This window comes from Primulina huaijiensis, chromosome 11 (genome assembly GCF_012295235.1).
Source record: "Primulina huaijiensis isolate GDHJ02 chromosome 11, ASM1229523v2, whole genome shotgun sequence".
NCBI lineage: Eukaryota > Viridiplantae > Streptophyta > Magnoliopsida > Lamiales > Gesneriaceae > Primulina > Primulina huaijiensis.
In genome coordinates, this window is record NC_133316.1 from 22,205,459 (window position 1) to 22,226,381 (window position 20,923).

The 20,923-nt window shown below is 35.0% G+C and overlaps 4 protein-coding genes across 4 annotated transcripts; all 4 read left to right on the top strand.

Moving 5' to 3' along the window:
- The first annotated feature begins 964 nt into the window (after nucleotides 1–964).
- Nucleotides 965–4,516, top strand: LOC140988075 (uncharacterized). Its single transcript, XM_073456968.1, has 8 exons — nucleotides 965–1,426; nucleotides 2,210–2,344; nucleotides 2,502–2,690; nucleotides 2,950–3,011; nucleotides 3,105–3,262; nucleotides 3,348–3,496; nucleotides 3,694–3,837; nucleotides 4,199–4,516. Exons 1-8 carry the CDS (start codon nucleotides 1,055–1,057, stop codon nucleotides 4,382–4,384), a joined length of 1,395 nt encoding a protein of 464 aa, XP_073313069.1. The 5' UTR covers nucleotides 965–1,054; the 3' UTR covers nucleotides 4,385–4,516.
- Nucleotides 4,517–4,719: 203 nt separating this feature from the next.
- LOC140988073 (peptide-N4-(N-acetyl-beta-glucosaminyl)asparagine amidase A-like) lies at nucleotides 4,720–6,916 on the top strand. Its single transcript, XM_073456967.1, has one exon. The coding sequence runs from the start codon at nucleotides 4,875–4,877 to the stop codon at nucleotides 6,699–6,701; it is 1,827 nt and encodes a 608-aa protein (XP_073313068.1). The 5' UTR covers nucleotides 4,720–4,874; the 3' UTR covers nucleotides 6,702–6,916.
- A 3,002-nt stretch (nucleotides 6,917–9,918) lies between these two features.
- Nucleotides 9,919–11,413, top strand: LOC140988155 (epidermis-specific secreted glycoprotein EP1-like). The gene has a single exon (XM_073457110.1). The coding sequence runs from the start codon at nucleotides 10,000–10,002 to the stop codon at nucleotides 11,290–11,292; it is 1,293 nt and encodes a 430-aa protein (XP_073313211.1). The 5' UTR covers nucleotides 9,919–9,999; the 3' UTR covers nucleotides 11,293–11,413.
- A 1,328-nt stretch (nucleotides 11,414–12,741) lies between these two features.
- LOC140987341 (epidermis-specific secreted glycoprotein EP1-like) lies at nucleotides 12,742–14,183 on the top strand. The gene has a single exon (XM_073455802.1). It carries the CDS (start codon nucleotides 12,772–12,774, stop codon nucleotides 14,086–14,088), a length of 1,317 nt encoding a protein of 438 aa, XP_073311903.1. The 5' UTR covers nucleotides 12,742–12,771; the 3' UTR covers nucleotides 14,089–14,183.
- The last annotated feature ends 6,740 nt before the right edge of the window (nucleotides 14,184–20,923 follow it).

Consider the following 20,923-nt stretch of genomic DNA (forward strand, 5'->3'; position numbering starts at 1 on the left):
TCAAAATTTTTTTGAGGCGTTTCGGAAACTATTTGATTTGTGTTACAGTGTATTGAATTCGAACCAAACTCGAATTCACAATATTTTGTTTGTTTGTTTGTGACTAGTAATATTTTATTAATATAATACAATTATATGATTAAATAATTTATATATCATTATTTGATTTTTTTTTGTAAATAAATTATAAATCATTATATTGTAAATATAATCTCAATTTTTTTTTAATTTTTATTTTTATTTATTATTAGTGTACATTTATAAAGATTTTATTTAGTAGGTAATTGGATGGATATCTAATGGCCATACGAAGTAATTTCCCAATGAAGAGCACTCCAAATTATACTAATCCACTATTATTTTATACCATCACATAAATAAATTTTATGATGCATTTTCCGATAATATAATGCTATTTTTTTCGTTTTTAGGATTAATTGGCGAATCAGATATATACAATTAAATTGTATTAAAATTAAGTTTGAAATCTCCTGAAAAACACAATGAATACATGGGGGAGTTTCGAATATTTCGATTATATTGATGTTGATAAGCTTGAAATGATTGAGTTGTGGAGATGTATGGAAGAGTTCGAATTCAAAGACAAAAAATCTATCAGATTCTGATACAAAGTCGGAAATATTATTAATGAAAGCAGATATCTAGAAAATGATTCGGGTGTGTTAAATCTTATAAACTATATTCCGATAAACTATGAGGTTGAAATATATATTGAATACTTAGAGGGTCGAAATGATAAGATCGACTATGTACTTTGAACTCCAAGCTGATGAAATTACCAAGCTGAAAAAATTAAGAAAATGTGGGATTAAATGGGGTCAACAATTTCGTTTGGGACTGAACCGAGAAACACATAAAAGATATGGGACTAAAACAAGAATTTTTCTCATTTTAGGATTATGACGTTTCCCTTTTTAGTAGAAAGCACGAAAGTTCGAATAATTACGCAATACGTCTTTTCTGAACCGGAAGATTGAAATCTGTTGGGCATCGAATTCCTCATTGATGATGCCTTGAATTCTTCCTCCTCCCAATGTCACGCCGCTATCACACGACGGATCTCGGATGCATCGCCGGCGAAGATTTATCTGATCTTGGTGCCGGAAAGGAAGGTTGGCTTGTGGAGAATGCCAACCTCCTTGTTTCCCTGGATACTCGCTCGATCGCACTAGCTAACCGCTCTTTGATCCTCCTCATCCACTGGTCAAATTCAAGAGACGGTAGACCTGATCCGGATAACAACCGGACCGTCAAGATTCTGCCCGATCTCTCCCCCATCGAGGCGGAATACATCTCGGCCGTCGAGTGTCTCGTTTTCGATGATGATACTAAAGTCCTCGCCGTCGGCACCTCGTGCGGTTACCTATTGATTTATGCGTTCAGCGGTCATCTCATTCATAGACAGGTGAACAATCTTGTTTTTTTTTTTCTGTTTTTGCGCAGCAAGGCGTTTGATTTTCCTTGATGATATCTTTGTGTGATTGAAAAGGGTTACAAGTTACTTTTTGAATTGGGTAGCCATTTTTTGGATTCGATTGAGCAAAGATTGTGCCTTTATCGTGAAACTTCCGTTGGCCAGAGGATAAAGTTGTCTAGGAAATGAGTGGAAATATCGACACTAATCCGTTATTCTCATTTCTCAACACCGGATTGTTAAGTCGTCTAACAAATAATAGGAAAAAATGACACTCAAACTTGGCAGAATTCTGAAATTGAACCGTTTTACACTTTTCTACACAAACGGTAGCCTTATAGACTATTAGGCTAATTGATTGGAGAATCACCCTTGTGCTTGCAGGTTCACGATCTTTGAACATACTTCAGAGTTAAGAAGTATTTCCTTATACACATGTGATTAAATCTCTCTATACCCATGCCTGCCGTTGAGCTTGATTATTATGACATGTGTATCGAGGATAATTCGTAGTTTGTATTATTTTAGGTGTTTAATTGTGTTTATTGAGTTACATTTTCAGGACAAGTTGTCCAAAAAAAACTTTACCTTCACCCACTTGTTGAAACTTGACCCAAGTAATGTGGAAATGATGACCCAACAAATGTTCTGATTGAAAAGCTACTGGTATATAACTAGGTCTTTTTGGTTTCTGCTTTGTGCAAATTTGATTTGTCCCTCAAAGTTTAGCATTAAAAAGATATATCTGAAATAATTGATGCCTTTTTTTTGCAGTTCATAAATTCTGGAAGGATTCTTAAGTTAAGGGTACGTGGGACTAAACAAGATCTTATGCATGATGCATCTTCGGAGGAAGTTTGCGTTGTAATGCCTGGTGTGATTGCTCGTTTTGAAGGATCTGATATTAAGGTGAGTGTATTAAAGATCCAGATATATTGTGCTACAAAACATTGTACAACTCCTCATCAATCTGTATGAAATGCTTACAGCTGTTATTTTGTGGTGGTTTCTTTTTATCCAATTTTTATGAGTTTTATTTTATTTATTTGTCTTTCATGAAATGAAGAATTTGCTTCAACGGTGGTTTCAAGGAGCACATTCTCGGTTTTGGGATCAGGACTCGGATGATGGAAGTTCAGAGGATTCCAGAACTGTTACAAGACTTCCTTACCATCTATGGAATGTTAGCAAGTATGGATTATGTGCTGATGCTGCTATAACTGGGGTCATGCCCCCACCTTTGATGGAAATTCAGGTACTGTTTTAAATTGCATATTTTACTCAATCTTGATTTTGATTGTTCAAGAATGATTTTCAGGTCTTTGGTAACTATAGTAAAGTATTACTAAAATTTAATGCCCTTCATATTCACTTTCTTCCACAAACGCTTTACAGGTTAAAAGTCGTTCTTCGTTCTTCGTATTCCATGTAATCATGTTTTTGTTCTAGTGACTTTGGGAAGCTTTCTGAATTTATTCTGGTATTTGAATTCAGCTGATTTTATTGTTGGGCAGTCAAGTCAACGCTACTACTGTGCTGTCACTATTGGAGATGATGCCGTCATTTCAGCATTTAGGTTAGTCTGGTGGAATTTTTTATCATATGGTACACTCAGATAGAATTTTTTCCCATATACAGTTAGTGACGGTTGATTATTTATTTTTTTAAGACTTTCGGCTGACAAGAGTAGATCAATGGTTGGAGCTATCTTGTCTAAAGTTGTACCTGCAACATTTTCCACGATAGCTTCACTTTCAAAATTGATCTGGCGGAGTGAAGAAAAGCCAACTAAAAAGCCAGAAGCAAAATCTCAACCATTTGCCCGATGTGAGATAATCGATTCTAGATTTTGGGGTTACTTTTCAGTTACTTCATCCTGGAATTACCAACAATTATTATTTTCTTGTGACAGCATCCCCTCTGACTTGTTTGAAGGATCACCCAAGGAAGGGTGAGAAACTCACATTATCACCTAGTGGTACTCTGGCTGCAGTAACTGATTCGCTTGGCCGTATTTTGCTCTTAGACACGCAGGCATTGGTCGTCGTTCGCTTATGGAAGGTTCTCTGGCAGTACTCATGTTTTTCGTTACGTCTGCAGTTCAAGCTTTTACATACTGGAATCTTTATATATATAATAGATTTTTGACAAAAACAAATGTCAAATTTTGAACATAATTTAGTTTCCATTTTCAACCCTTAGTTCTTTACTACTGGCCTCTAAATTTGTTTTTGTTTCGTACTACTTTTCTTTCGCAGGGATATCGTGAAGCAAGCTGCTTATTTGTGGAGATGCTTGCAAGTAAAGATACTGCAGCTTCACGAACTGCGAGTTATGAATATTTGAAAAGTGATTATTGTCTCTGTTTGGCCATCCACGCTCCTCGAAAAGGAATAGTTGAGGTGTTTTTCTCTTGCATGCTGCATCCTCCCANATAGGTATATGTGTATATATCTATAGATAGAGAGAGAGAGAGAGCTCTTCGACCATACTGAAGTATCATTTATTTTGCTGTTTGTCATAGCCTTGAAAATGTGCATTCCTTCAAATTTATTTTTTCATCAAAATTTGCCATTAATACAGTGAACCTCTAAACGGCACTTCACCTGCACCCTATCCGCATTAAATGCATCTCATAACTTATCCTTGTTTCATGGTGATAATCAAAACTATAATACCTGCAAAATCTTTTTTGACTTAGATGGATGACAAGGTTTTACTTCCGCTTGTATTGGCACCGATTAACAAAACTTGTTCTCGTAGGTTTGGCAAATGAGGACTGGACCTCGGCTTCTGACCATTCCATGTCCTAAGGGCAGTAAAATACTACAACCCACTTACAGATTTACTTCAGCAATGTCATCTTCATCATCGTACGTGCCCTTGGAAGTTTTCTTTCTGAATGGAGACTCTTGTCAAATATCAGTTCTTAACCGGTTCATTCATTGAACGAATTCTCTGTCTTGAACCTACATTTTACTTGCATATTCATGTATGTATAAAAAGATCATTCAAGTTCATTACTTGTTCATCTTGTTATTTGTCTAATGATATGAATGGAAATTTTCCACATTAGCATATTAAAGAAAGTGAGCCTAAAAAGCTGAAGTCTGCCAAAATAGTGTAGGAATCAAACACGCTCTACTCAAATTTCAACCAATATACTCTTGAAATTAAGATCTGTTGTCATCCCTGTCCTAAATATACATCAATGGCTGGTCCCACCCGTAGAAGTAAGAGATCAAAAATACAATTCGCAGAAGAAATAGAGAAACTATAAATGAAAAGGAGTCTTAAAATTTGTTGGCGAATTTAATGCCGACACAATTGGACGTCTCACCTTTCTTGTATTTGATAGTAACTACATTGTTTTGTACTCCAAGATTCAACGAAGATGGCATTTCTATAATTTGCTTTTAACTTCATTCATCATTTGGCAATGGCTCCACCACTCCTCTCCCTAGTCTTCCTCTGTTCTCTCATTCTCCTCCACCGACCACCGCTCTCTGCCGCAAACCTTCACGCATCAAGATCCATTTTCTGGTCAAGTCCCATTTCAGAACCCACCTCGCTGCCCAACGGAGACACTCCTCCAACCACTTACTTCGAAGTTACAAATCCCATTTCACTTCCCAATACCCAACCCTGCTCGTACTTAGTTCTACAACATGATTTTGCATTCACTTACGGCAAGCCCCCTGTTTTTGCGAATTACACTCCTCCCTTGGATTGTCCTTCTCAGAACTTTTCAAGAATCGTTCTTGAATGGACAGCAACTTGCAAAGGCAGGCAATTCGATAGAATCTTCGGCGTTTGGCTTGGTGGGGTTGAGATACTTAGGAGCTGCACTGCTGAACCTAGGGCCACTGGCATTGTTTGGACAGTGAAGAAGGACATTACTAGGTACCATTCTTTGTTGATGAATAATCAGATTCTTGCTGTTTATATGGGAAATCTTGTTGATAGTACGTATACTGGTGTGTACCATGTCAATGTTTCTCTTCATTTCTATCCGACGGAAGAGGGTTCTGGTTATAGTGAGGTTGGCTCTGCTGAAATGGATGATAAGTTTGGTTCTGGAGCCGATTTGATCCTACCCATTTCAAGAAATTTACCTTTAAATGATGGGTTGTGGTTTGAAATTGAAAATTCCACCAATGTAGTGTCCAAGGTGTTCAAAATACCCCAGAATGCATACAAGGCCGTGTTAGAGGTATATGTGTCGTATCATGAAAACGATGAATTTTGGTATGGAAATTTTCCGAATGAGTATATTTCTGCTAATAACCTCACTGGTGCAACTGGGAATGGACCATTTAGGGAGGTGCTTGTGAGCTTAGATAATGTGATCATTGGGGCAGTTTTCCCATTTACCGTGATCTACACCGGAGGCATAAATCCCCTCTTGTGGAGACCAATCACTGGAGTTGGTTCATTTGATCTCCCTTCTTATGATATTGAGATCACTCCTTTATTAGGAAAGATCTTGGATGGAAATGCTCATGAATTTGTATTCAGCGTAACGAATGCTCTGAATGTTTGGTACATCGACGCAAATTTGCACATTTGGTTGGATAAGAAGAGTAAGAAAACACAAGGGAAGGTGATGAGGCACAATGCTTCACCACTTTCCATCTCTCTTCTTTCCAATTTCACAGGTCTTGATGGATTATTCATCACAAATGTTACTAGATCGGTAATTTCGAGCGGATGGGTGAATTCTTCTCATGGAGTGCTCATGACCAAATCACGACAGAGATTCGAATATACCAACACTATGGTGATAAAAAAGAATGGAAATTTACAGATTTTGAATCAGGAAATACATTTCAATGGCAGTGTCAACACCAATATGCCATCTTCTATACAATCTACAAAATCTTTGAAGACGCATCGCCTTTACATGTATTTAGAGGACGTCGATAAAGGAAATGGGAGCTATGCTTCAGTGTCTAATGTCAATTTAGGTATCAATGAGAAGAAACATAAGGCTTCTGATTCTGGACTTTCTTCCACCAAGCTCAAGAATTCACAGAAGGCGCAGGGTTACATTCTTGTGAAGGGCAACTTAGTAGTGAGTGGACTAGGAAGCACCCAACAAAAGTATCATTCTGTTGGTGATAACTCATGCTACTTCAGGGATATCAGTAGCTCAAATTACACCATTTTACATGACAAAGAGAGCAATAGTTGCGCGGACAATGTATCCGTGGAGACGGATTTTCTGGGGACTAAATTTCCTGGTGGGAGGAAAGGGCTCATTTGATTGTTCTTATTTCTTATGTCATGTGACTGAAGATTTAGTTTGTTAATAGAGTACTTATCCAATAATCTAATAATGGACTCAACTCACATTCGCCTAGAAGAAAAAGCAAAAATTATATTTTTGTTATAGTTTTACAGAACGACAAGTACTCAAATACATCCGTATTCCGGAAAAGCCAAAGTGGTGAGATCTGCCAGTTCTCTTTGGTTCTTTTTGGTAATGCCATTGACTTGAGTTTCAATCTTTAAATAATTTCACATTAATGTTAATTATATCCAGTTGACCAGAAGTGTTCTTTTAATAATTTACCTTTTTTGTTACATTTTAAAACTAAACAAAAAATATTATAATACTTGCTACAACTATTTTTTTCTGCCAATAGAAATATATTTTTGTGTGACTTTCTAATCAGCAAATTGTAAATTATTATAAATGTTTTTACATCAGTAATAGTTTAATAGTTGATATAAAAAAATCCAATAAATATAATAAATATATTCACTATTTTAGTATGATTTATGTAAGGAATGCATTACATGACAATAGCTTGTAATAATATATTGTTGTTAGAATATATTATTGTTAGCTCTCAAAAATAGATTAGTCATTTTACTCTTTTTGTGTTTATCATAGTTATATAAACATAATTTTTTATATTCTTTATTCAGTTTTACAATACAGCAACTTGAGTTTTTTGCTCAATCTCTGTTTCTTCAATTGTATGGACTGGTCAACCTCTGCCAAGTTGCGCCTAAACATTGTAAATGGTCCACAACTTTAGCGCAATTACTTGCATGTTATCGCACTCTCTAATATATCAACAATTTTTTGAAATAAAAGTCGTGTTATCTTTCTTGTGTATATAGGATTATCGATCGTGTCGAATTCTAAATTTCTAATTTATTTCGTACTTATAAAATATTTCATTTTTTACTTAAAAAGTTTATTATTTCGCCTTTCTTTATTCAAAATTTCATTTTATAAAATATCAAATCTCATTCATCTTTAATATAAAAAGTCGTGATTACATTTACGGTTAAATACAGTTGGCTTAGAAAAATATTTTTGAAAAAAACACAAGCAGTATTATAATTTCATAAATTGAGCTTTTATTTCATTTTGTTTTTTTTTAAAAATAAATAAATAAATAAAGACTTTTTCAAGCTTGTTATTGAGGTTTTTTAGTAGGTCGTTTATGAAACGGTATCACATATCATTATTCTTGAGAATGATCAACTCAGTCCATATTTACAATAATAAGTAATATTTTGAGCATCAAAAGTAATAATTCGTCATGAGTGACTCAAATAGAAACTATATCTCACAAAATTGATTCGTGAAACCGTCACATGAGTTTTTATACAGCTCTTTTAAAATAAAATTCAAAAGTAAAAATTCGCTTTTGTAACAAAAATATTAGTATCCACGAGTATAAAAGCACACCTACCCAGAAATCTACCCTTTTGAGTTAAAAAAAAAAATTACCTTTCTAATTCATTTGCTCATATCCACTCAATATTAATTAAATAGTCAGTGAAATTAATGCGGCCTTTACATGGTACCAAGAGTCATGCTGCTTTTCATGAGACTACGGAAAACCCACATGTATTAAATTATTAAATATTTATTTTTAAAGTTGTGTCCGAATGATAATAATTCGAACATATTTTAAAAAAAATACATGCTTGGGGCATGCAGTTTTGGGTCATTTTAAAACATTAATAACTTAGGACATCCACGTGAGTATGAGCTCATACATAATTTTTTTATGTTCTTCAACTTCGCTACTTTTAGAAAAAATGTTATTCAACTATCTATAATCCAAAAAACTCAAGGTCTCAAGCCATATTAAGATATCTTAATAAAAATCTTCCTTATTTAAAATATTAATTACAAACATTTTTTTATAAATTTTAAATAATATTAATTACAAAAAAATTATATATAATAAATTTTATAATATTTTTTTATTATTTTATTAGTTTTAAATGTTGTTGGGGAGCGCTCCCTGCTTGCTAGAAACTCTCTGAAGATGGGATGAACTCTTGTTTTTTTAATAGGAGATTTTCTATTTAATCTATGCGAGGATTAAGTTTTTATTGGACTCTCATACCCGTTTTTATCTATTTGACTTGAAAATTTTTATCTAGATTTGCGACATTAAATCTTCATTTTAGTCATCATCAATGTTTCAAATAATTTAAAAATGGTAACGAGGTGAGCATAATTTCTCATCATCATCCCGGACCTGACTTGTATTAAATAAATATCATCGTCATAAATTCAAATTTCTGTTGAATTAACTGAAAATATCTTCAAATTCATTTAAAGAATATTGATACAATAATTCAATTACATATATAAATAACAATATTACTTAAACAATACAAACTTTTGTAATCATGGTTTTAATAAACAAAAAAGATAAAACTACATAATTATGATGACGTAACGAGTTGGATCATGAACGAGATTTAAATGTTATGAGTTCGAGTTTTTTTTTTTTTCAAGTATTAAGAAAATTCATTATTATTATTAATATAATAATGTTATTATTATCAAGAACATCGATACAAAATCAGGGATAAGAATAACATTCTCCGTACTTGCACCATCCCTATTCCCATTTTCGATGCCTTACGTACGCAAATGTAAAGATATAATAGGGATAATGAAATACTCTATGATTAAAAAGCATAAAAAATTTTGGTCTGAAATGTAAATTAATCTGATTCGTTAATCAAAAATCACGAGACAACTTTTGGGGACTTAGTTAGAGTAGGTCTCTTGTGAGACGGTCTCACGAATCTTTATCGGTGAGACGGGTCAACCTTACCGATATTTACAATAAAAAATAATACTCTTAGCATAAAAAGTAATACTTTTTCATTAATAACCCAAATAAGATATCTGTCTCACAAAATACGATTTATGAGATCGTCTCACACAAATTTTTGCTTAATAGTTATTAAATAATATATGTACTTTTGTAAATGTCTCGTACATGTAAATACGGATATGCTTCGATTAATTCGGTACATGAGTTGTGGCCACGTGCTCAGGAACCTCAATTGGTGTCGGTAATATTATTTTAATGAAGCACATCTTCCATGGCCACGTCTTTTAGTTGACCATTTAGATATATCTGAATTTATAAGGTAAATATTTCATTTATTTGAATGGGCTGTAGTAGCAATGAGCATCCAAGAAATAAAGATTGTCCATCTTTTCAAGAAAATAAACAATGACCCCATCTTCTATAAGTACAACTCGAACTCTTTGATTGAGACACAGCAAAATGCCTCTCCCATCCTTCTTTACTATCTCCTTTATATTATTATGCTCGATCTCTTGCATTGCTGAAGCTGTTGTGCCTCCTTCACAAACATTCAACTTTGTCAACGAAGGGGAATTCGGGCCTTATATAGTCGAATATGATGCAAATTATAGAGTTTTGTCCATATCCAATTCCCCGTTCCAGCTAGCTTTTTACAACACGACACCTGGTGCATACACTTTGGCCTTACGAATGGGCACCACGCGATCTGAATCGCTTAGGCGTTGGGTTTGGGAGGCGAATCGTGGCAAGCCGGTCGGAGAGAATGCAACATTCTCTTTGGGGAGGGATGGCAATCTTGTGTTGGCGGAAGCCAATGGACGAGTGGTGTGGCAAACAAATACTGCCAACAAGAATGTTGTAGGTTTCAAGTTGTTGCCCAATGGTAACATGGTACTACATGATTCAAAGGGTAAATTTATATGGCAAAGTTTCGACTCCCCCACGGACACTCTGCTAGTGGGCCAATCTCTTCGACTGAAAGGCCCGAACAAGCTCGTGAGCAGGCTTTCGGAGAAGGAGAACAAAAATGGGCCATATAGCTTGGTCTTGGAGCCCAAGAGATTTGCATTGTACTACAAGAGCGACAACTCTCCCACGCCCATGTTATATTTCGACTCTACGGATTATCTCTTTTTTGGCAACAACACTATCAATGTTTTGACGTTCACTAGTGATCCCGAGACGGAGGATGCGTTTGCATATGAGTTGAAATTTGTGAGCCCAGACGGCCGAAACCGGATTTTATCCCGACCCAAATACAACAGCACATTATCGTTTCTACGACTTGGGATCGACGGAGGACTGAGAGCGTTTACGTACTATGATCCCGTGGATTATCAGGCGTGGGAAGAAACGTTCACCCTTTTCCCTAGAGATTCTGGTGAAGAATGCCAAATACCAGACAGATGTGGCAAATTCGGGCTTTGCGAGGATAGCCAATGCGTGGCCTGCCCATCTCCCAATGGGTTGTTGGGCTGGAGCAAGACTTGTGCACCTCCAAAGTTAACTACTTGTAAAGATATAAAGTACTATAAAATAGTAGGAGTTGACCATTTCTTGAGCAAATACACCGCTGGAACAGGCCCCACTAAGGAGTCGGATTGCCAGAAAAAATGTACATCGGACTGCAAGTGTGCGGGCTATTTCTTTAATCGGGCCGAGTCAAGGTGTTGGGTTGTGAATGACCTGATGACCCTCACGAAAGTCGATAATTCATCACATGTAGGTTTCGTGAAGACTCCGAGCCGTTGATTCGCTGAACCAATGGGTTTCTGGCTCGTTTGTTTTGTTTTTGGATTTATGAATTTAAGGTTGTTTCGTTTCCTCTTATTTCGAACGTGACAAAATATGTAATAAATAAATTTTTGCTTCATTCTTGGCTTCTCAGTATACTTTGAACTCATCATTTCAATATGAGAGGTTTATGTCACTCCATCATAACAGCTCCATCATAACAGTTTTGGGATCTCTTAGCTATAAAAATTAACATATTTAATAGCCTAGAACCTGAAGTGTTTTGTTTTAACGAGAATTCATCTTTCAATAGATTAGATAAGGTTTGTGTCAATACACTACGAGGATCTTGACAATAGAAATCGATATGTTTAGTAGGAGATTTCTTATTACAATGGGGTGGGGACAAATTGTTGGTAGGAGATTTTGTGACTTTGTCCGCCAAAGACCACTCGATTTTGAAAAAGTTTTATATTTATATCAACAATAATCGACTATGTATATTACCTTGCTTCCTTTTATCTATAATAGAATCATAGAAAAAGGTCTTTCTTTTACAAAAATGTTGTTTAATCTCTCTTTTTCACACGTACATATTTTATAGATGTATGTTTTATAACAAATTGAAATATTTTATTTTATTTAGGTATATATTTTTTTAAAAAAAATTAATTATTATAATTATATTTTTTGTAGACAAAAGTATTATAATGTTCAATAAAATGCATCTGGATAAAAAATTTTGTCTTTATCAATGTTAATACTTTTAAAATATGTATATTTTGTACACGCAAACTTAAATTGATGCCTTTTTACCCGCATATTGTGTCATGTAGTCCTTATCGTTGGATTACATGGATCCCACCTGATTTGATTACATGGTGCAAATTTACAAGTAAATAACTATTTAAACGCATAAATTCAAAATAGAGTGGCAAGTTTTGACTTTTGATAGAGTTTGGGCATTTGAATAATACATTTGGACATTCAATAACCGAATTATGAAAACCCAATTCTGTTTCCGGGCTTAAACGTGAGCCGTTAATAGCAGTTCAATTACTTCTCAAGATCGAGCCAGAAAAATGAAGTTACGAGGGCGAAAAAATATATTAAAAATTTCAGAAGGTACAAGTGCAAATTTTAAGAAGAGAAGAGTGAAGTAAAATAATTACATCTAACATCCTACTCTGTAAAAATAAAAAAAAAAATCGAGAGGAGAGGACAACCGCACCCGTCACGCCCCTTTGGCTCCGTCTCGGTTTCTTGATTACTTCCACAATAATTCATTATGGCGATAGTGATGATTATCGATTATAAGGGCATATCAGCAAATCGTTTGGTTAAGTGAAAATTTTCAAATGCTTAATGTTTGATCCTTTTAAATTGTTATGTATAATATCCAGCTTAATANTATATATAAAGAGTGTCCATTAAAATGATTTTTCTACGATCTTCTATAAGTATGCAACTCGATCTCTTTGATCCAGACACAGCAAAATGCCTCTCCCTTCCTTCTTTACCCTGTCCTTTATATTATTATTATGCTCACTCTGTTGCATTGTTGAAGCTGTTGTGCCTCCTTCGCAAACATTCAACTTTTTCAACGAAGGGGAGTTTGGACCTTATATAGTCGAATATGATGCATTTTATAGAGTTCTGTCCATAGCCAGTTCCCCGTTCCAACTATGTTTCTACAACACGACGCCTGGTGCATACACTTTGGCCTTACGAATGGGCACCGTACGTTCAGAATCGCTGATGCGTTGGGTTTGGGAGGCGAATCGTGGCAAGCCGGTCGGAGAGAATGCAACATTCTCGCTGGGGACGAACGGGAATCTTGTGTTAGCGGAAGCAAATGGGCAAGTGGTGTGGCAATCAAACACGGCCAATAAAAATGTGGTAGGTTTTAAATTGTTGCCTACTGGTAACATGGTGCTACATGATTCTGAGGGTAAATTTATATGGCAAAGTTTTGACTCCCCCACGGATACTCTGCTAGTGGGCCAATCTCTTCGACTGAAAGGCCCGAACAAGCTCGTGAGCAGGCTTTCGGAAAAGGAGAACCAAAATGGTCCATATAGCTTGGTCTTGGAGCCCAAGAGATTTGCATTGTATTACCAGAGCGAAAATTCTCCCACGCCCATGTTATATTTCGACTCTACAAATTCTCTCTTTTTTGGTGATAATTCTATTGATGTTTTGACGTTCACTAGTGATCCCGAGACGGAGGATGCGTTTGCATATGAGTTGAAATTTGTGAGCCCAGATGGCCGAAACCGGATTTTATCCCGGCCCAAATACAATACCACGTTGACATATCTCCGACTGGGGATTGACGGAGGGTTAAGGGCATTTACGTTCTACGCCCCAGTGGACTCTCAAGCATGGGAAGAAACATTCACTCTTTTCCCAAGAAATTCTGGTGAAGAATGCCAAATACCAGAAAGATGTGGGAATTTTGGGCTTTGTGAGGATAGCCAATGTGTGGCTTGCCCATCCCCCAATGGGCTTTTGGGTTGGAGCAAGACTTGTACGCCTCCAAAGATAACATCTTGCAACAATGTAAAGTACTACAAAATAGAAGGGGTTGACCATTTCTTGAGCAAATACACCAGTGGAACAGGGACCACTAAGGAGTCGGATTGCCAGCAAAAATGTACATCGGACTGCAAGTGTGCGGGCTTTTTCTTTAATGGAGCGGAGTCCATGTGCTGGGTTGTGTATGATTTAAAAACTCTCACCAAGGTGGATAACGGAACGCATGTGGGCTTTATAAAGACTCCGAGTCGCGTTATTCGAATAAAACAGGCTTGAATGATTTTGTGGCTGGTTTGTTGTGAATCAGAAATTATCGAATAAGTTTGTTTTTAATGTAATTTATGATACAATAATTAAAATATGATTATTGAGATATTATATAATTTAACTTTAATATAATATAATATAAGCTTCGTAATTTGGTGCAAGAACATAGAAAACGACTTGTTCGAAATTTATATATGTAGAGACTGTCGTGATTGCCGATGAAAAGTTAATATAATATACGCTTCGTAATTATATCGATAATTTAGGAATGCACCGCCCAGCACATGCATTTTGACGTCATGCAAATTCATTGACCATGGACTCGCTAGTATATATAAATATAAATATAAATAATTTGGACGAGATGATTTAATTTGAAATGAATGATCTGATTTGATGAACAATTTCAAGGACAAATTTGAAATGACATTTATTTTTGGTTTATTTCACATATATCATAATTAACGACGTATCTATATCCATTAACAAACTATAAATTTGAAATCCACGTGACATAAATTCATCTAATCAATCAAATTGATTTAAAATATACTTTGAAATCTATATGTTCGAATTCTTTCATCCAAAGTGTCTTAAAAACTAAATCTCACACACAAAAAAAAACACACACACACACACATAGACCATTTATGTTGCTTTTGAGTAGAAGAATTTAGATTTGACTAAGTATTTGAGCGGGTTTGAAATTAATCAATCTTATAATGAATTTGAAATCAACAACAATGACTCTAAAAATAACTAATTGAAATTTGAAATTCATTATTGAAGTTATTTAAAAAACAAACAAATGTATTTATTATTATAAAATTTAAATCATTAACTTAAAATTCATCGATCCAAATCGAAATATAAAATTAATATACATTTTCCATCCCTTTTTGTGTTTTTTTTTTAACTCAATTACGTCTATCACTTTTTCAAAATATTTTATGTCCAAATTTTAGATTAGGGAGTGCTAATGTAATTTGGCCGTAAAAATAAATTAAACATGATGAACTCAATCATGTGCATCTCCAGTTATTAATTATTGTTAACCTTCCAGTAATTAGATAACTAATTAAGGTGATTGAATAAGCCACGCGTGCAATAATTGCATTAACTTAATCAATATTTCAAAGCCAAGCTATCCAATAATTCACAAGTCCACATCAAATTGGTATAGTCACATTTTTCTTTTAATCAACAAATAACATTGTATTAAAGAGTCACCAAATAATATATCCAAAATCTACTAAGAAAAAACATTTTCGGTATAAAAAAATAATAAATGATTTGATAGATCAGAACGAGCAATACAATGAGCTACCAAATTAACAGTACGGCTAACATGTACTAGTGATTGGAAATTGATTAAAGCAAAAGAGAGATTCAATCTCGTAAATGATAATCATCGTGGCAAAAACTTGTGTGAGACGGTCGTATTTTATAATACATATATCTTATTTAGGTCATCCATGAAAAAATATTACTTTTTATACTAAGAGTATTACTTTTTATTGTGAATATCGATAGGGTTGATCCGTCTCACAGATAAAGACTCGTGAGATCGTCTCACAAGATACCCATACTAATCTCATTAGGTCTACTATTCATCGATTCTGAAATCATAATTTGGACTGCAATGGATGAATACGAAAATATAAAAACTTTATCTAATTTAGCCTTTATCGCTAGTCTCGTTTTTTTTTTTTTTTTTTTTTTTTTTTGGGTTCAAAGATTCGAATTCAATATCAACCGTATTTGGTCATTATCTCATTCAATTATTCAGCTATTTTTATTATTATTATTTTTGTTGACAAAATATAATTCAAGAATTATAATCTTCCCTCTATGTTGTCGTTTTTTATAAGCATTAGGTCAATTGTTTGACTATCAAGTCGATTTTTTAATAATAATAATAATAATAATAATAATCTTGACGCTACGAAATTTTTACAAGTTTTGATGATTTTTTTTCAAATATCTGAGAATTGATTATAATTATATTATATTCGTAACTTCTTTTTTTTTTTTAAAAAAAAAACAAATTCGATTACTTGTGGAAATTGGATATTCCCAACGAATATTATGAAAATTATATGTCCTAATTCATACATCGATCGTGGGCTTTACGTTAATGGCCGCTGCCCCCACATAAGAAGCATCTGCTTGTGGAATCTGTATGGGTTGATCGAATATTCCGACTTCACTGGGAATTATTTATTGACTTCTTTTTGTTTGACTTCCTTTATTCATCATGAGACTATAAATTTATTATTTATAGATTAAATTATTGAATTTAAAATAGCTTGGGTGCGTAAAATACACGTGATAAGGGAAATATTCAACTAAATATTTTGTTCCCTGGTGAAAAAAAGGTAAAAATTATAATATATATGAAATAGAATTGGAATATTAATATCAGTATATTATAAATGTAGAATTATTGTCTCCATTAATCAATAATTAACGTTTGTTTTTTAAAAATTGATGTTAATATTCAAAATTCAAAATTCAAAAATTAAATAATAATTATCCTCATAATCATGCTATGTCATATTTTGTTAATAGTTTTAAAGAAAACTACCATAAATCCACCCTACATAATTTTATTTTTTACTGTCAGCTAAAAAAGTTATTTCTTAAATGTTGATGACAAAGTTATGTTAAGCTGATGAGGTCATGATCAAATGGTTAAGTTTGAGAACTTGAGAATTATTGGTTTCATATCCGATTCTCTCTTATTGCGAGTAGTTTTCTTAATTTATTATTTACGTTGATTTAGTTGTTTTGTAATTTTTTTTTTTTTGCTTGAGATAAACACGTTTCGTCAATAGTGCAAACAGTTACGTTGAAGCACACATTGGAGCATTCAAACAAAACAGCAGAGGTCTTTGGCATATATATTATGCAAGGAAAATTAAAGAGACCCGAGGAGACTTTACAAATTAAGATATATTTTTTAAAGCCACTGACACTAAAATTAGAGGTCTTTGGCAAAAAAAGAAAATGCTAGTTAAACATTAGAAATTACACAAAAATTCATGTAAAACGATATCACGTGTCAATTTTGTGAATTATATATTCTATTTGAATTATTCATGAAAAAAAATATTATTTTTTATGCATAAAATATTACTTTTTATTGTACATATGGGCAGTGTAGACTCATATCACAAATAAAAATCCGTGAAGCCGTTTCACAAAAAATACACTCTAGAAATTATAGTTTAAGGTTTCTGATAGTTTTTGTTTTTGTTTTTTTTAAAATCTTATCTGAAAATATAACTGTCAAAGAAAGTTTTTTTAATCCAGGCCAAACCAATTTAATAATAGCATGCATTTAATTGACGTTTATGTCGGCATGAGCATTGAATGAGGTAGGGATGTAGGGACAAAATTATTAACACGTTTTGCAGGCAAAATGTTGACGAAAGAAATTTCGTGGAAAGATGGAAGACGCAAGAGGCTCTATAAATAGAGTTCTCCCCTTTCATTCTGAAATCATCTCTTCTTCTAGTTTTCTCTCATCTTATAACATTCTATAATATTTGTGAGGTGTTTGTTCTCCTGTATTAAGAGAGTGTGTTCTCTTTGGAAACACAGTGAGTGGGTTGTACACCGTAAAATATTATAGTGGAAATTCTTTTCATCTTGCCCGTGGTTTTTACCCTAATAATTTTTAGAGGTTTTCCACGTAAATCTCGGTATCCAGTTTATTCTTTATTTTCGGGTTTATTATCTCAAATTACCGCAAGTGGGACCAACAAGTGGTATCAGAGCCTTGGTTTAAATTTCTTAAAATTCTGAGTATGCTCTGTGGTTGTAGCCTAGACTGATCTTCCACATTAGAAAAGATTTTTTGAGATTTTTTTTTTAAGGCAGGATTATTTTGTCCAGTCTACTAAAATTGTTGTAGACATAATGGCGGGAAGGTACGAGATAGCAAAGTTCAACGGAAGCAATTTTATGCTGTGGAAAATAAAGATACAAGCAGTTTTAAGAAAGGAGAATTGCTTGGCGGCTATTGGAGATAGACCGGTGGAGATTACAGATGATGGAAAGTGGAATGAGATGAATGACAACGCTGTTGCCAATCTACACTTGGCTATAGCAGACGAAGTTTTGTCAAGTATTTCTGAGATAAAAACAGCTAAAGTTATCTGGGATACTCTGACAAAGATGTACGAGGTCAAGTCCCTACACAACATGATTTTCCTAAAGAGAAGGCTTTATATTCTTCGGATGACGGAATCTTCATCGATGACTTACCATATCAACACACTGAATACTCTATTTGCTCAACTCACTTCCATGGGGCATAAAATATGGGAAAATGAACGTGCGGAGCTTCTACTTCAAAGTCTACCAGATTCATATGATCAACTTATCATCAACATAACCAACAATATTCTTACGTCTTTTTAAGATTCGATGATGTCTTAACTGCGGTTCGCGGAGAAGAAATTCGGCGCAAGAATAAGAAATATAGGTTGGTAACATCGAAGCAGGCGGCGGCTTTACCGATGATAAGAGGAAGATTTATGGACCGTGACTCCAGTGGGAGCCAAAGAAGAGGTAGATCAAAGTCGAGAAGTAAGAAGAAAAATATTTACTGCTATAAATGTGACGGTAAATGGCACTTCAAGAGAGAGTGTACGAGTATCGATAAGATTTCTCAAGGAAATGTGGCAAGTACTTCAGGCAGTGATGAAATATTATTCAGCGAAGCGACAACAGTTGCAGAAGGCAGACACAAATTTTGTGACACATGGATTATGGATTCAGGAGCGACGTGGCACATGACGTCTCGGAGAGAATGGTTTGACCATTATGAACCAATCGCAGGAGGATCTGTATTCATGGGAAATGATCATGCCTTGGAAATCGTTGGGGTCGATACTATCAAACTTAAAATGTTTGATGGCACCATTCGCACCATACAGGAGGTACGACATGTGAAAGGATTGACGAAAAACCTTTTCTCCTTGGGGCAATTGGATAACATCGGGTGCAAAACTCGTATCGAGAACGGGATCATGAAAATTGTGAAAGGTACGCTTGTGGTTATGAAGGCGGAAAAGGTTGCTGCAAATCTCTATGTACTTTTGGGAGAAACACACAAAGAGGCAGAACTAGATGTTGCATCAAATGGTTCATGAGAAGAATTAACAGTGTTATGGCATAGAAAGCTCGGGCATATGTCAAAACGGGGGTTGAAAATTTTCTCAGAACGGAAGCTGTTGCCGGGACTTACAAAAGTGTCACTACCTTTTTGTGAGCATTGTGTTACCAGTAAACAACACATATTAAAGTTTGACAATTCTACTGCCAGGAGCAAAAGCATATTGGAACTGATTCATTCGGATGTTTGGCAAGCACCGGTTGCATCCCTAGGAGGAGCGAGATACTTTGTCTCGTTCATTGATGATTTCTCTAGGAGATGTTGGGTGTATCCAATCAAGAAGAAATCAGATGTTTTTCATATCTTCAAAGATTTCAAAGCGCGGGTTGAACTTGATTCTGAGAAGAAAATCAAGTGTCTGAGGACTGACAATGGAGAAGAATATACCAGTGACGAGTTTGATGCATTTTCTCAACATTAGGGCATCAAAAGACAATTCACGACAGCTTACACACCTCAACAGAATGGAGTGGCAGAGCGGATGAACAGAACCTTTTTGAACAGAACAAGAGCTAAGTTGAGGACTGCAGGTCTAGAAAAGTCATTTTGGGCAAAAGCAGTCAAAACCGCTTGTTATATTATCAATCGTTCTCCTTCAGTGGCGATTGATCTGAAGACTCTGATGGAGATGTGGACTGGGAATCCGACATATTATTCTCATTTGCATACATTTGGAAGTCCGATGTACGTTCTGTACAATGAGCAAGAAAGATCGAAGTTGGATTCGAAATCCAGAAAATGTATCTTCTTGGGTTATGCTGATGGAGTAAAAGGGTTTCGCTTGTGGGATCCTACTGTTCACAAGTTTGTTATCAGCAGGGATGTTATCTTCGAGGAAGATAAAATAAAGGGAGACAAAGGCACACTGAATTCAGAAACTACTATATTTCAGGTGGAAAATAGGACGGATGAAAGTCAAAATTCTTGTGAAGCAGTACCAGAGCACGAAGAACAAGAACATGTTGAGTCTGAAGTTTCCAATGTGAGGCAGTCAACTCGAGACAGAAGACCACCAGATTGGCTTTCAGATTATGTCACTGAAAGCAATATTGCATATTGTCTATTATCAGAGGATAGTGAGCCATCGAGTTTCCACGAGGCTACTCAAAGCTCGGATGTATCCTTGTGGATGATAGCAATGCAAGAAGAGTTGGAGGCATTAGACAGGAATAAAACTTGGGATCTTGTTACACTACCACGAGGAAGGAAAGTCATTGGAAACAGATGGGTCTATAAGATCAAGCGTGATGACAATAATCAAGTGGAGCGATATCGTGCTAGATTGGTGGTAAAAGGGTATGCTCAGAAAGAAGACATTGATTTCAATGAGATATTTTCTCATGTGGTTCGGCTTACAACAGTCAGAGTAGTGTTGGCATTGTGTGCGGTGTTTGACCTACATCTAGAACAACTAGATGTGAAAACGACGTTTCTTCATGGTGATCTTGAAGAAGAAATCTATATGCTCCAGCCAGAAGGTTTTGCGGAAAAAGGCAAAGAGAACTTGGTTTGCAGGTTGAACAAATCTCTGTACGGTCTCAAACAGGCGTCGAGGTGTTGGTACAAGAGATTTGATTCCTATATCATAAGCCTTGGATACAACAGACTGAGTGCAGACCCTTATACGTATTTCAAGGGGTCTGGTGATGATTAAATCAT

Excerpts from the sequence above, each read along its gene's own strand:
- LOC140988073 (XM_073456967.1), top strand. The coding sequence starts at position 4,875 with ATGGCTCCACCACTCCTCTCCCTAGTCTTCCTCTGTTCTCTCATTCTC.
- LOC140988075 (XM_073456968.1), top strand. The coding sequence starts at position 1,055 with ATGTCACGCCGCTATCACACGACGGATCTCGGATGCATCGCCGGCGAA. Across the intron at positions 3,497-3,693 it reads TCGTCGTTCGCTTATGGAAG|GGATATCGTGAAGCAAGCTG; the intron begins GTTCTCTGGCAG and ends TTTCTTTCGCAG. Across the intron at positions 3,838-4,198 it reads CTCGAAAAGGAATAGTTGAG|GTTTGGCAAATGAGGACTGG; the intron begins GTGTTTTTCTCT and ends TTGTTCTCGTAG.
- LOC140987341 (XM_073455802.1), top strand. The coding sequence starts at position 12,772 with ATGCCTCTCCCTTCCTTCTTTACCCTGTCCTTTATATTATTATTATGC.
- LOC140988155 (XM_073457110.1), top strand. The coding sequence starts at position 10,000 with ATGCCTCTCCCATCCTTCTTTACTATCTCCTTTATATTATTATGCTCG.